The sequence below is a fragment of the Pelobates fuscus genome, chromosome 2 (genome assembly GCF_036172605.1).
Source record: "Pelobates fuscus isolate aPelFus1 chromosome 2, aPelFus1.pri, whole genome shotgun sequence".
Taxonomy (NCBI): Eukaryota; Metazoa; Chordata; class Amphibia; order Anura; family Pelobatidae; genus Pelobates; species Pelobates fuscus.
In genome coordinates this window covers 318,109,367-318,125,238 of record NC_086318.1, presented here as the reverse complement: position 1 = coordinate 318,125,238, position 15,872 = coordinate 318,109,367, and the positions used below count along the sequence as shown (strand labels likewise).

Below are 15,872 nucleotides of genomic sequence, written 5' to 3'. Positions count from 1 at the left end.
CCTCTACACTTTCGCCACACTTTATGCCCCCAACTCCTGTCAGCACATATACGAAGACACTGAGACTTCTGGCGGACTTCTCGGACGGGATGCTAATCCTTGGGGGTGACTTCAACGTGCCCCTGGACCCATATATGGACACTTCTCAGGGATACAGTGCAATCGCTTATTCACGTTAGATGTATCCGGGAACCTACATTTAGTCTACCTCTTCCTTCCCCAAACCTACCTACCATTACTCCAAGACTCGACTATGGGAAACATCACTTGGTCGGACCACACCCTGGTGTCGCTCAGGATTTCCTCACCCCTCTTTAAAACGAGGCAACGCATATGGCGACTGAATGAATTGTTACTGGAAGAAGAAGTATGCACCACTATACAGGAGGCTTTAACAACCTACTTTCACGAAAATACTAACCCGGACTGCCTTATGGGAGGCTCATAAAAGTGTGGTTCGAGGTGTTCTGATCTCTATAGGCGCAAATGGGAAAAAGGTTTGGTCAGAACAGATCCAGGATATTTTGGCCAAAATCTCGACAATGGAACTGCGCCACAAACAAACGTTAGCTGAGACAGACCTACGTGAACTCCTATCGCGTAAGAAAGACTGCGTCACTTCTCAGCAACATTTCTCTATTCTGCAAAAATCCAGGCGATTCTTCTACGAACACCTATTACCCAAAATGCTTAAAAAACGACAAGAGGTTTCATATCCATAAGCTGCGAATAGGGCCCTCTCGACATTCCGAGCATCCGTCAGAAATGGCAGAGCTATTCCACAACTACTACAAGGGACTTTATAATATCTCCGACGCAACAGACCCACAACACTTGGCCAGACACCTTGAGGAGATGGAGAACTACCTCTCGACACACGTTACTAAGACGATATCAACAGAGGCGGCGACTTTGCTAGATAAATAAATAACTGTAGAGGCACTCCAGGGGGCCATGAAGTCCTCCAAAACGGACAGAACATCGGGCCCAGATGGATTCCCCCTGCAGTATTACAAGAAATTTGAGGGGGAGGGGGATCTTGCTACCACCACTTATGGCCTCCTTTAACCCAAGAGGGAAGGTTAGGTAAGGAGTCACTACTGGCACACATCACCTTACTGCCTAAGGAGGACAAAGACCCAGAGCTATGTGCCAGTTACCGACCAATCTCCTTACTCAACTCTGACTGCAAGCTACTGGCCAAAATGTTAGCGTCGCGCCAGAGAGACATTGTCCTGTCCCTGATACATCCAGATCAAAGTGAATTCGTCCTGGGCAGGGAAGCAAAGGACAACTGTATCAGACTCCTAAATCTCATGCACTTAGCCACATCCTTTCGCTGTCCCCTAGTCATACTATCGACCGACGCGGAAAAGGCATTTGACAGGGTGGACTGGCAGCACATGTTCTGCACACTATAGAAGATGAGCTTTGGAGATCCCTTCTGTAAGTGGATCCGTGCTCTCTACTCCAAACCCACTGCCAGAGTGCGAGTCAATGACAGTCTGTCTACCCCTGTGCAGATTAACAAAGGGACACGCCAGGACTGCCCACTCTCCCTAATTCTTTTTGTCCTCACACTGGAGCCTTTCCTAAACACAATTAGATCTAACCCCTCGATCCACGGCCTTAGATTTGCAGGAATAGAGCATAAGGTCTCCGCCTAACTACAGGAAAATCAGTAACATCAAACTAAACTTCGACAAGTCAGAGGTGCTGAATGTAACAGTCCCAATTCGGGAAGTGGAACACCTGAAGACACAATATCAATTCCGATGCTGCACAGACCGCATCAAATACCAAAGGATATGGGTCCCTCGAAATCTACAACAGCTGTACCTACTTAACTTCCAACCCTTACTCTCCTGCCTATATTCGGACCTAAAAACATGGACCACACCTCATTTCTCCTGGACAGTAATGTACTACCCCGAATCTTGTACCTGTTCCAGACGATCCTGATCAGATTGCCGCCCGCCTTTTTCTGATCGCTAAACTCGGCCTTGATAAAGTTTATATGGAAAGGGCATAGACGGCGTTCAACGTCTCAGGCACCTGATGAGACCAAAGTGCGAAGGGGGGACTTGGTCTACCAGATATACTGGGTTATTATAGAGCCACGCACCTCTCTAGAATTGTGACGTGACACGACAAAAACACTCAGAGCATCTGGAAGAAATTGGAAACGGTAGCGGGTGGGAGTATCCCAGGTGTGGTGTTGCTGCCCGCGGACATGGCTAGAAGATTGAGACGGGAACAACCCTTTATCAGGGCAACCTTGCAGGTTTGGAAACAAACCTGTTTTCAGCTCTCCCTCACAACGCTAACTGGCCCAATGTACCCAGTTACAGGCAACCCAGCTTTCCCGACTGGACAAGAGATGCGGAACCTAGAGTTTCTGGGTAGTTGACAACACATTCGCCTCTCAGAACTCTTCAGAGGAGATGTACTGGTACCTCTCTGGGAACTCATGCCAGACCGCGAGCCTAATATGATCAAACACTTTAGGTACCACCAACTAAATCACTTCCACAATTCATTAGCCTTCCAACTACAACTAGCGAGACCGCTGCTCCCATTTGAGAACATTTTCTCTAAAGGAGAGGGCATGCACTGTAGTATCTCAGCCCTATGTGCCCTTCTGCAGATGGCAGAAACAACTCCCGCTTTGTAGTTACAATCCAACTTGAAGGAAACCTTACACACTTCGTTCACTCCCTAGGAATGGGACCAGATGTCCTTGTGCACGACTCACAGCTCTAGATGTGCGAGATACCAAGAAATTAATTATAAAATACTCACCCAGTGGTATTACACACCACAGAATATCCATAATTATCTGCCTGAGGCTTTATGCCCACGCATAAAGCTGTACTGGGAAAGAAGCTACGAGGCGCTGCGGAAGGTAGCGGATGAGGAGGTTGCTTTTGATCTGGCAGATATCCTACTTAACAAATCGGCCCTGCCCATATCGCAATATAAGAAGACGGTATCTCGTCACTTACTCACGGCAGCTTAATCGCTGATCCCGATTCTGTGGCGTCGGACAGAACCGCCCACGTTCCAAGCCTGGCTCCAAAGAGTGGAGGAGATCAGGCAAGTGGAAGTGGAAATTGCAGCAACAAATGGAAGACTGGAGAAACATGAGGAGATCTGGAGGACATGAACGCGCACTACCTGTGCACAAGGGACGAACCGGGTGATCGACCCACTGAATAGAAGCTGATTGGCCAGGGCTGTGTTTGACTTGTGCTGGCTCTGCCTCTGATCTGTCTCTTTGACAGTCTCAGCCAATCCTATGGGGAAGCATTGTGATCGGCTCAGACCACCACTTTTGATGATGTCGGCAAACAGGGGCAGAGGTATCAACTGCAGACTTGAAAACAAGTAAGATTTTACTTTATTTATGGAGGCGGGGGGGAGCGTAACACAATATGGCCATATGGTGGAACCGAATCACTATATTTGTTTGCTGAGATAGGTTATTTTTTTTTTTTTAATTCTTTATTTTAGATGTGCTAGGTTACATTTCAATATCAGCGACAAGAGTTTTGCATTGTACATGGTAAAATAGGAAATTGGTTAATTTCTCTGTCACATAGATATGCACACATTTTATAATTTTTTAAACAGGTTACATTACAATGTTATAACAGGTTTCAGCACGTGCTTCTCTTCTGTTGGCTTTGGGTATGGTAAGCAATGGTGTGTTACCCTGTGTTAGTGTCGTGTCTCCTCTGGTGTTGCGTCACTGTGACTTTTGGCTGTTGTGGTGTATGTACCGAGGGAGGTAGATTTTGTCTGTGTGCCCTTGTATGAGCTAAGAGTGCCGTGCTATGTAAAAAAAAATAAAAAAAATTGGGGGACTAAGGTGTAGTTGCAAGTTAGTGGTTGCCCTTAACCCAGGGGCATGTGGGGGGAGTGAGTTCGGTAGTGTGTGGTACGAGTTGACTAGTGAACCCGACTTTGTTGTCTACTGCATGTGGACGTGTATGAGCCAAACATAAAACATAAAACAAATAACATTTAGTTAACTTCTGTAGCATCCGTCACGGGGACATATCAGTGCCCGAAATCTCTCTCTGAGTCCCGAGAGGTTGTTTCAGCTATGGCTAGCCGAGATATGCAGTCCCTGTCAAGGCGTTGTGGATGCGCTTCCTTGGGATCGAGGTGTAAATGGGCTCGTCGTGGCAGGATGTCCCATCTGAGACGAGTTATTCGCTGTTCCAGGTGTGGGAAGGTTGGTAAGACCCAGTGTGGTGAGTATAGTGGGGATTTCGGTCTCAGATGTGACCTTGTAGGTGGTGCCGTCGTGGGTGAGTGTCACAACTCTGGGCGCCCCCCAGCAATATTGTATTCCAGCACGTCTCAGGCGGCTAGTTAGTTCGTACAAAGTTTTTCGCCACTCCAGCGTTGCCCTAGTCAGGTCTTGGAAAAAAGGAAGTTGTGCGTTCTCAAATGTCAGGGGCGTTTTGCCCTTCACTGCCGACATGATAGTGATTTTATCCTGTGTCGTGGCACAACACAGGATAATGTCTCTGGCTTCTGTGGGTGGTGAGTTGGGTCCAGCTGGTAGCCGGTAGAAACTCTCCAAAGTGATTTTCCGGGCTGTTGTTGGTGGTAGGATTGTAGCCAGTAGCCTCCTAAGAAAGTGCGGTAACTCGGTCTGAGTAATTGTCGTGGGCACTCCGCGGAGCTTTATGTGGTTGCGGCGCAGGCGATCCCCTTGGTTTGAGACCTGCACCGTTAGCGCCTGGTGGGCTGCTTGCAGGGTGTGCACTGCCTCTTTAAGCTGTATGATCTCGTTGTTGGTTGCCGTTACTTTCTCTGTCACTGCACCTATATTTTCGGTGTTTTGGCGCACTTCAGCTTTTATAGTGCCTATATCTTTGGCTAATAATGTCTGGATTTCGTGCATCCAGTGTTGGAGGTCTTGTTTGGTAGCCAAATTATGTTCCCCTATGGTTTGAAGGGCTGGTAGTTCAGTACTGTGCAAGGCCGGGGTTAGGGCTGGTGGAATAGGCCTCGTTGGAGTATGAGAGGCTGCCTCCGCCGCCATCTTGGTTTGCGACTGGCGTTGCAGCATTTCCCCGATATCGGGTTGTTCTGCCGGCATGTGCTGCTGACCCTTTTTGTGTGCGGCGTTTCATTGTCGCAGAGGTGTGTGTAGGTGCTGTTGAGCTCACCTCTCCGTCTCCCGGACCGTGGTAACCCCGGTAGTCGTCGAGGAGAGTCTCCAGGGAGCAGAGGGCCGGTGAGTAGCAGGCCTTGGTTCGGCGCTTTGCCTTCCCGGTCTTCGGGGGTTGAAAGAAGGGATTCCGCCCGTTCCTCGTTGTGCCCTGAGTCGGTGAGAGGTCTCGCAGGTAATTTACTGCGGGTTGGTTGGCAGTTTTTACCCGGTTTCGCTCGTTTCGGACGGGAGCTAACAGAGATGGCGTCTGGTCGGGTTCAGTCCCAGGCTCCGCCCCGAGATAGGTTATTTTAAGCAGCTTTATAACATTTAAAAATCTATTTTTATGTGTCCGCTGTTCCTTAATCTCTGTAATCCTGAGAAATGACCAACCTGAAATGTTGATGTGAAAAGGCTGGCTTAACAGTTTATTGCTCCTTCAATTTAAAGGCTGTTAAGAAAAGTGAGAGAATACTTTTCACTTGCCTACAACTCTAACCTTCCCTGTGTGACTGATAAATGGGCTGGTTTGAATGGTAGGTGGACCATATCCATGTCAAAATTACCTCAGCAAGCAGGTGCAACCTCTTAACTCGCCCATCATATCTAAGTGACTGGCAGAGCCTACTAACAATAATGGTCTGAGTAACTAAAACATTCGAATGCTGAGTGTTTCCCTTCATTAGGAGTCCTGCGTTTTGATGGTACATTTTTTTTGTCAAGTGTTATATTTGTCTCTAATTTCATTTATTATTCAGAGTAAGATTAGGAAGGCAAGCCTGATGAATAAATGCTTTTAAATAAAACATTGTATATGTGAAAGTTACTATTATAAACAAAGAATAAATAAAATGCTCAACTATGGATTTATGTGTTGAAAATGAATGAATCTTTATGCACTCTTTCGTTTTAAGGTACAGGAAAGACAATGGTAATGGACATGTTTTTTGCTCACGTTGAAGTTGAACAGAAGAAGCGAGTTCATTTCCACGGATTTATGCTTGATGTACACTCTAGTAAGTGGTAATTTTTGTTCGTTTAAACGTACTACATCTAAGAGATCTTCTAGGTATAAAGTGTAAAAAAAATAGTACAAAAAGTAATAGTTAACAAGATATAACACTATCTAGAACAATTTGGTGGTTTTAGAATGGTTTTGGAAACACATTTTAGTTAAATAGCAAAGTCAGGGGACTCAGTAAAGTAAGGAGGGCGGTGAAATCCACCATCAATCTCCCAAGTGGAGCACTGATTATAACACACTTACCCCCAGTATAAACCCGAAGTAACTGATAATTCAACCTTAGATAAATTGGAAAAAGGAGATAAAATATATATGTTACATATATATTCATGTTGTTTTTATGTGTATCAATAAATTTACCCAATTGGGATTTTAGTCCTACTGGCTTCTCAGATTTATTCCCTCCTGCAAAGAAGGGCTACCCACCTTTAATGGGTTTTAAGGGTAGTTGTCATTAGCTTGGCTAATAGAGCTTGGTTGCTTCATCTAAGTGTTGCTTCTAAGTGTGTGTGTGGTTGGAGATATTCTGGAGAGTTTTACAGAAGCTTCAACTGTCTAATAGTTGTGCTAAGAGTTCTTTTTTACTGTTACAGGTAAGATTCATCTGTAGGAAAAGGTTACTGACTGCACAAGGTTTGATTTCCTGTTGGTAATTATAAGGCATTTGATTGGATTAGGTAGCTACTTGCTATTGATTGCTATTTAAATTAGCTATTGTTTGCTAATAAGCAGAGGCCTACCCAGGTGTTAAACATTCCTAGTGGGAGGTGATTTTAGGAGTATATAAGGGTAGTTGTCATTAGCTTGGCTAATAGAGCTTGGTTGCTTCATCTAAGTGTTGCTTCTAAGTGTGTGTGTGGTTGGAGATATTCTGGAGAGTTTTACAGAAGCTTCAACTGTCTAATAGTTGTGCTAAGAGTTCTTTTTTACTGTTACAGGTAAGATTCATCTGTAGGAAAAGGTTACTGACTGCACAAGGTTTGATTTCCTGTTGGTAATTATAAGGCATTTGATTGGATTAGGTAGCTACTTGCTATTGATTGCTATTTAAATTAGCTATTGTTTGCTAATAAGCAGAGGCCTACCCAGGTGTTAAACATTCCTAGTGGGAGGTGATTTTAGGAGTATATAAGGGTAGTTGTCATTAGCTTGGCTAATAGAGCTTGGTTGCTTCATCTAAGTGTTGCTTCTAAGTGTGTGTGTGGTTGGAGATATTCTGGAGAGTGTTGCTTCTAAGTGTGTGTGTGGTTGGAGATATTCTGGAGAGTGTTGCTTCTAAGTGTGTGTGTGGTTGGAGATATTCTGGAGATAAACAGGAGGTAATCTGAGGTATCCAGGAGGACAAATAAAAAAAAAAGGTAAAATTTGTTTGATTTAAATTATTCGCCTCATTGGAATGGCAGACTTAGTTCAGTGTAATAGTTGCTTTGCATTTGTTTCACGTTCCACTTTTTGGAAGTTTGGTTGTTGTCTAATCTGTAGACAGTTCTCTATCTTGCGGCAGGAGATTGTATTTTTGAAGTCTGAGATTTGTAAATTATCTGGTAAACAAATTCAGGCTGGAACTGCTGCAAAGCCATTGCCGCAGAGACATACTAGGAATGGCAGATGGATTACTGTAGGATCTGGTAGACTTGGAGTTGTGGATAAAAGGCATATTGCACAGTCTGTTGTTCTACATAATTCATTTTCTGCACTTTCAGAGTGTAGTGGTGTCCTGGAGATAGGCACTGAGGCTAGTGGTGTTGTGCAGAGAGGCACTGAGGCTAGTGGTGTTGTGCAGAGAGGCACTGAGGCTAGTGGTGTTGTGCAGAGAGGCACTGAGGCTAGTGGTGTTGTGCAGAGAGGCACTGAGGCTAGTGGTGTTGTGCAGAGAGGCACTGAGGCTAGTGGTGTTGTGCAGAGAGGCACTGAGGCTAGTGGTGTTGTGCAGAGAGGCACTGAGGCTAGTGGTGTTGTGCAGAGAGGCACTGAGGCTAGTGGTGTTGTGCAGAGAGGCACTGAGGCTAGTGGTGTTGTGCAGAGAGGCACTGAGGCTAGTGGTGTTGTGCAGAGAGGCACTGAGGCTAGTGGTGTTGTGCAGAGAGGCACTGAGGCTAGTGGTGTTGTGCAGAGAGGCACTGAGGCTAGTGGTGTTGTGCAGAGAGGCACTGAGGCTAGTGGTGTTGTGCAGAGAGGCACTGAGGCTAGTGGTGTTGTGCAGAGAGGCACTGAGGCTAGTGGTGTTGTGCAGAGAGGCACTGAGGCTAGTGGTGTTGTGCAGAGAGGCACTGAGGCTAGTGGTGTTGTGCAGAGAGGCACTGAGGCTAGTGGTGTTGTGCAGAGAGGCACTGAGGCTAGTGGTGTTGTGCAGAGAGGCACTGAGGCTAGTGGTGTTGTGCAGAGAGGCACTGAGGCTAGTGGTGTTGTGCAGAGAGGCACTGAGGCTAGTGGTGTTGTGCAGAGAGGCACTGAGGCTAGTGGTGTTGTGCAGAGAGGCACTGAGGCTAGTGGTGTTGTGCAGAGAGGAACTGAGGCTAGTGGTGTTGTGCAGAGAGGAACTGAGGCTAGTGGTGTTGTGCAGAGAGGCACTGAGGCTAGTGGTGTTGTGCAGAGAGGCACTGAGGCTAGTGGTGTTGTGCAGAGAGGCACTGAGGCTAGTGGTGTTGTGCAGAGAGGCACTGAGGCTAGTGGTGTTGTGCAGAGAGGCACTGAGGCTAGTGGTGTTGTGCAGAGAGGCACTGAGGCTAGTGGTGTTGTGCAGAGAGGCACTGAGGCTAGTGGTGTTGTGCAGAGAGGCACTGAGGCTAGTGGTGTTGTGCAGAGAGGCACTGAGGCTAGTGGTGTTGTGCAGAGAGGCACTGAGGCTAGTGGTGTGGTGCAGAGAGGCACTGAGGCTAGTGGTGTGGTGCAGAGAGGCACTGAGGCTAGTGGTGTGGTGCAGAGAGGCACTGAGGCTAGTGGTGTTGTGCAGAGAGGCTTGAAGACTATGGTGAGGCCTAATAGAAAGCAGTTGTTGTTGGGGGATTCCATCATAAGAGGTGTGGAGATGGACAATGGTGGTCTTGTGAGGTGTCTTCCCGGAGCTACTGCTCACAGAGACAGGAGACGTATCTGTAATATTGTTAAGCAAGCAAAGCAGGAAGGGGAATTGGATGTACTTGTCCATTTAGGGACAAATGACTTGGCTTGCAATGAGGTTTCAGAGGTTAAGGAAGTTTTTAGTGTTTTTGCCAATGATATACGGCAGGTTGCTTCCACACTGTCATTCTCTGAAGTTCTGCCTGTGCATAACACTCAGAACGACAGGCGGATGCGTATTAGGGACTTTAACTTGTGGCTTGGTAAATGGTGTCGGGAGCAAGGATTTGGCTTTATTGCTCATGGTAGCTCTGTTTGGAATTGAAATAAACTGTACAAAAAAGATGGTTTGCATCTTTCTCAAAAGGGAACAAATGTTCTCAGTGAGCAGTTCAGAGGTTTTGCTAGGATGTTTTTAAACTAGGAGGGGGGGGCAAAAGGGTGATAAAACATCAATCCAATTGTCCCCCAAAACAAGGACAGAAGGTGCCTGTAGCAAGTGTGTTAAAAAATGATAAGCTTAGAGTCATGTCTACAAATGCTCGCAGTTTAGGGAATAAGATACATGAACTTGTGGCAATAATGGCAACTGATAGTGTAGATTTAGTCGCTGTTACCGAGACATGGTATAATGAGAAAAATGACTGGGACATAGCAATACCAGGGTACTCTTTATATAGAAAAGACAGGGAAGGCAAGAAAGGGGGAGGGGTGGCCCTGTATGTAAAGGATAGCATAAAATCTAGCCTAATAAAGGTTAGTGAGGCGAACATAGAGTCCGTTTGGGTTACGTTAGAATTTGGTAATCACACAGTAACTCGTGTAGGTGTGATTTATAGGCCCCCAGGACAAATTGAAGAGTTAGATAATCTACTAGTTGAAGAAATAGCTAAAATGACAATGAAGGGGGAAGTTATCATCATGGGTGACTTTAATCTTCCTGATGTGAATTGGAAAACAAAAATAGCTACTTGTGCCAGGAGCACACATATTCTAAACTCCCTACTGGGATTGTCTCTAAAACAAGTCGTTGAGGAGCCAACTCGTAAAGAGGCCATACTAGATTTAGTGTTAACAAATGGAAATTTGGTATCAGATATTACTGTAGGTGAAAGTTTAGGATCCAGTGATCATCAGTCAGTGTGGTTTAATATAAGAACAGTGACTGAGTCACACCACACAAAAACAAAAGTTTTAGACTTTAGAAAAACAGACTTTTCTAAAATTAGAATATGTGTAAAGGAGTCATTATCAGACTGGAGCAATTTATATGGAGTCCAAAATAAATGGGATTATTTAAAAGTTGCACTACTGAAGGCAACAGAAAATTGCATTAGGCTTGTCAGTAAAAGCAAAAAATTCAAGAAACCACTGTGGTACTCCGCAGATGTGGCCAAAATAGTAAAAAACAAAAAGTTAGCATTTAGTAATTATAAAAAAAACCAGAGTGAGGAAGACAGAATGACCTATAAGATTAGGCAGAAAGAGGCTAAGCAAGTTATAAGAGCTTCCAAATCCCACACAGAAGAGAAAATAGCACAGTCAGTAAAAAAGGGGGACAAAACTTTTTTTAGATACATAAATGAGAAAAGAAAAGTAAAACAAGGATTAGTTAGATTAAAAACAAAAGAAGGAAGGTATGTAGATGAGGATAAAGGTCTAGCTGACTGCCTCAATGAATATTTTTGTTCGGTATTTACAGATGAAAATGAAGGAAAGGGACCTCTGTTAACAAAAAGGATAAATGAGTCATTTATTACACGTGAGTTTACAGAGGAAGAGGTTCTATTTCAACTGTCAAAAGTAAAGACAAATAAGTCAATGGGACCTGATGGAATACACCCAAAGCTATTAAAAGAGCTTAGTGGTGTACTAGCAAAACCATTAACAGATTTATTTAACCAATCATTGAAAACAGGAGTAGTCCCAGAAGATTGGAAGTTAGCGAATGTTGTGCCCATTCACAAGAAAGGTAATAGGGAGGAGTCGGGCAACTATAGGCCAGTAAGCCTTACTTCAGTAGTGGGGAAAGTGATGGAAACCATGTTAAAGGATAGGATTGTTGAACATCTAAAAACACATGGATTTCAAGACCAGAGACAACATGGGTTTACTTCAGGGAGATCATGCCAAACTAATCTTATTGATTTTTTTGATTGGGTAACTAAAATTATAGATCAGGGTGGTGCAGTAGACATTGCTTACTTAGATTTCAGTAAGGCTTTTGACACTGTTGCACATAGAAGGCTTATCAATAAACTACAATCTTTGAGTTTGGATTCGAATATTGTTGAATGGGTAAGGCAGTGGCTGAGTGACAGGCAACAGAGGGTTGTAGTCAATGGAGTATATTCGAAGCTTGGGCTTGTCACCAGTGGGGTACCTCAGGGATCTGTACTTGGACCCATTCTCTTTAATATTTTTATTAGTGATATTGCAGAAGGTCTTGATGGTAAGGTGTGTCTTTTTGCGGATGATACTAAGATATGTAACAGGGTTGATGTTCCAGGAGGGATAAGCCAAATGGAAAATGATTTAGGTAAACTAGAAAAATGGTCAGAGTTGTGGCAACTGACATTTAATGTGGATAAGTGCAAGATAATGCATCTTGGACGTAAAAACCCAAGGGTAGAGTACAAAATATTTGATAGAGTCCTAACCTCAACATCTGAGGAAAGGGATTTAGGGGTGATTATTTCTGATGACTTAAAGGTAGGCAGACAATGTAATAGAGCAGCAGGAAATGCTAGCAGAATGCTTGGTTGTATAGGGAGAGGTATTAGCAGTAGAAAGAGGGAAGTGCTCATGCCATTGTACAGAACACTGGTGAGACCTCACTTGGAGTACTGTACACAGTACTGGAGACCCTATCTTCAGAAGGATATTGATACCTTAGAGAGAGTTCAAAGAAGGGCTACTAAACTGGTTCATGGATTGCAGGATAAAACTTACCAGGAAAGGTTGAAGGATCTTAACATGTATAGCTTGGAGGAAAGACGAGACAGGGGGGATATGATAGAAACATTTAAATACATAAAGGGAATCAACACAGTAAAGGAGGAGACTATATTTAAAAGAAGAAAAACTACCACAACAAGAGGACATAGTCTTAAATTAGAGGGACAAAGGTTTAAAAATAATACCAGGAAGTATTACTTTACTGAGAGGGTAGTGGATGCATGGAATAGCCTTCCAGCTGAAGTGGTAGAGGTTAACACAGTAAAGGAGTTTAAGCATGCGTGGGATAGGCATAAGGCTATCCTAACTATAAGATAAGGCCAGGGACTAATGAAAGTATTTAGAAAACTGGGCAGACTAGATGGGCCGAATGGTTCTTATCTGCCGTCACATTCTATGTTTCTATGTTTCTATGTTTTCAGCTTTAACACCTAGAGCCAGGTTCCCCCTATTGACTCTTTTCAGGGTGAGCAACATTCCACTATATTTTAATAGTATTTGGTCTTTGACATACTACACTAGACGTTATTTCTCTTCTGCTTTGTTTGAGTTTCACTAAGAGGAATAAAGAAGAGGGAAAGGTGTCACCTTAATCTACCAAAGCGCTTGTGATCTGAGCCAGTCCTTATACTTGGCTCTAATTTTGTGCGTTTATCTCTTATACTTATTGCACCACTTATTATTTCTGGAGATACTACGCCATTAGATATATTTTTTCTCCTTTTCATAATTAAATAAGATTAAATTATCATTTACTTTGGGTTTATACTGGGGGTAAGTATGATATAATCAGCGCTCCACGTAGGAGATTGGTGGTGGATTTCATCCCCCTTCTTACTTTACTGTTTTTACATTTTGGTGGATAGGAGAGATTTCCACATCAGTGTAGTAGCTGCTATTTAAAAAATTGACATTTCTGATATTTGTTTTAAGCGCCTAGTTGCACACAGAGCACTTTCATATTTTTGAACAAAGTCAGGGGACTAACAAATTTAGCTTCAGACACTAATGCTTTGAATTAGCAAAATCGGATGCAAATGTGTAGATTAAAAGATATACCTTTTTGTGTGCCATTAACTAAAACTGAAAATGATTGTTGGCGACACAACCACACAAGTTAAGTGATACTGTTGTGCTACGTGATCAATTACCTGTGCTGTGTTGTTACAGTCAATCACTAAAAAAATAATTGGGAACAAAAATAATTGGGAACAAAAAAAATATATATAAATATATATATTCTTCTGAATGCAAGTATGCATGTTTCTCCACCCTACAGAATGGCCTCTGATTTATTACTGCCAAGACAAAGTCTCTAGTATTCCAAAAAAAAATCTAAAATGTGCATGCACTCAAGAGGTGGACATGAGAAGGCTGGTGAACACATGTTCTAAGCAAAAATTATAGACGAAAGTAGATTTGAGCTATTAGAATTTTTTGAAAAAGCATCGACCATTTAAAGAAAGTAACCACTGCACTCAAAGAAAATATGGCACCCAATGAAACGCCATAACAAAGTGGCACAACTAAAATCCCAGTCAGTCCCATTGTTTCCGATGTCAGGTCCATTATTCTATGGCTGCTATTATATTTATCTCCCACCCCCTATTATATCTTGAGTACAGTAAACTAACCTGCTCAGTAAAAATTTACTTTTTTCAGTATCAGAAGTAGGTATGTTTTCCCCATGCCTCCAATGCACTAACCTTGGCTGCTGTTTACATAATTTGAATGTCCTACCTCAGTAAAGAGTACATCATTCAGGTCTTGTTCATGTTCCCCTAGATTTGTGGTTATTTTAGGAAACAAACACAAGCTTACTAACAAATACACAATGACAGCAGTTGTTTCTCAACTGCCCAGGTAGTTCTTAAAAACCTTACAGTCCATACATACCGTAATTAGGTTTTGTGTATATTTCCAAGTAAGAAAAAAAAAAAGGATAATTTTGTTGTTTGCAATGATCATTAGCCACTCTATCTATAAGCTTTGTAGGTGCCTGAAATCAGACATCATCGTCTTACGCAGACAAAACCATTTAAGACTACAACCAACAGGATGCATGGTGGAAACTTTATTTCTACCAACAAATTATGAGATGCGGTCATGACAGCTACTGATCTAATGCTCTTTACTGTGCAAATTTTGTTTAAAGTTAAATATCAGATGGACTTTTATATTGTTTTAGTTCTAGTAAAATGAATTAAAATAAATGTCACAATTTCTTATGATAATAGATTTAATTTGTGTCATTTGTCTAGGAATACATCGTCTTAAGAAAAGTTTACCAAAGAGGAGAGCAGGTTTCATGGCCAAATCATATGACCCTATTGCACCAATAGCTGAAGAAATAAGTGAAGAAGCCTGTCTTTTGTGTTTTGATGAATTTCAGGTGAGTCGTCTGGGGATATAAAGGAAAGCAAAAAATTAACAATGCAAACGTGGAAGGGACATCTAAAGCCCACTTGCATCCACTGCGAAATGTATATGGAAGATACAGGAACTGGAGAGATTGGCTGGGATGTAGGGATAATTTGGTGCTATAGAATGGTGTAAATGGTCTTTTATAACTGGAAAGCTTATTCTGTTAATGTTCTCTTTTTTGCTGTACATACACAGATTGGTTTAATTATGTTCTTTTTTTGGAGGGGTTGAGGGAGGGGGTTGGAAACTGTGTGATGCCTGTTATTTTATATAAGCTTGATCCAGAACTTATTTGACCAATTGCCTAGGTTTATTTTGTATGCTTTTGGTTTTAATAGTTAACAGTTTTGCTTGTTTTAGGGTTAGTGATAGGAATAGGAAAGCCTGACAAGGAAAAATAGGGCCTAATGTTTTTAATTGGAGTTGGTTGTTTGTATGTTGTTTGAGATAGCTGTTTTTTTTTAGGTGGGGGTGTAAAACTTCACCTGCAATATCAACTCCTAAGGATCATGTTTTACTTTCCAATCATCTCAGTTGGATCTAAAAATAACTGAAATTAGCATGCCCTGCAATCAGCTCCATGTACCATGTATCCATTTTGGATTAAGATCTTTGAAGAACAGATTTTTATTTCATTGATCCTTAAAGGGGTTAATATGTTGTTTTTGTTTTGTTTGTTTTTTGTATGTGGTGCAAAGAACAGTCATATTTTCTTGGTAGTAAACTAAAAAAAAAAATGAATTTGGGTGATGTGGTGTTTTGCATATTATAATAGTGGGATATATAAACTTCTTTGCACTCTGGGAATTTTCCCCAATGGTGACATCATATGCTGACATCACAATCCACTCTTTGTAACTCATTGGCCTGTGCCTGTGGGGCAGACCAGTTATATCTTGGCAAAGCTGGCAGCAAAGAGGTAGAGAAAAAAGAAAATATGATAAGGAATTAATGTGTTATTTGACCTGTTTGTGTGTAATGTGAGTGAGTTGTCTGTCTGCCTCTGATGAGGTCTGTCTGCATGAAATCTCTATAGCTTTACAATCTCAAATCTAGAACTTCCTATGTTTAGTGACTTTGGAGGTCATGTTGGTGTTTATTAGACGCCTTAATTTTGCTTATCAGTGTCTATTGGAGACTTGTCTTCCTGGAATACAGGAAAATCTTGAGGTGTAAGTGTTTATAACATAGTGTACCATTGCATTTTTTGACTCACTCACTGTGAAGTTTTACAGT

General features: G+C 42.6%; 1 protein-coding gene across 1 annotated transcript in view; it reads left to right on the top strand.

Moving 5' to 3' along the window:
* Positions 1 to 15,872, top strand: part of AFG1L (AFG1 like ATPase) — a 179,273-nt gene that overhangs the window by 27,185 nt on the left and 136,216 nt on the right. The window contains exons 4-5 of the mRNA XM_063443531.1: positions 6,085 to 6,186; positions 14,474 to 14,604. Of these exons, the coding sequence (XP_063299601.1) occupies positions 6,085 to 6,186; positions 14,474 to 14,604 (233 nt within the window). The remainder of the gene's footprint in view (positions 1 to 6,084; positions 6,187 to 14,473; positions 14,605 to 15,872) is intronic.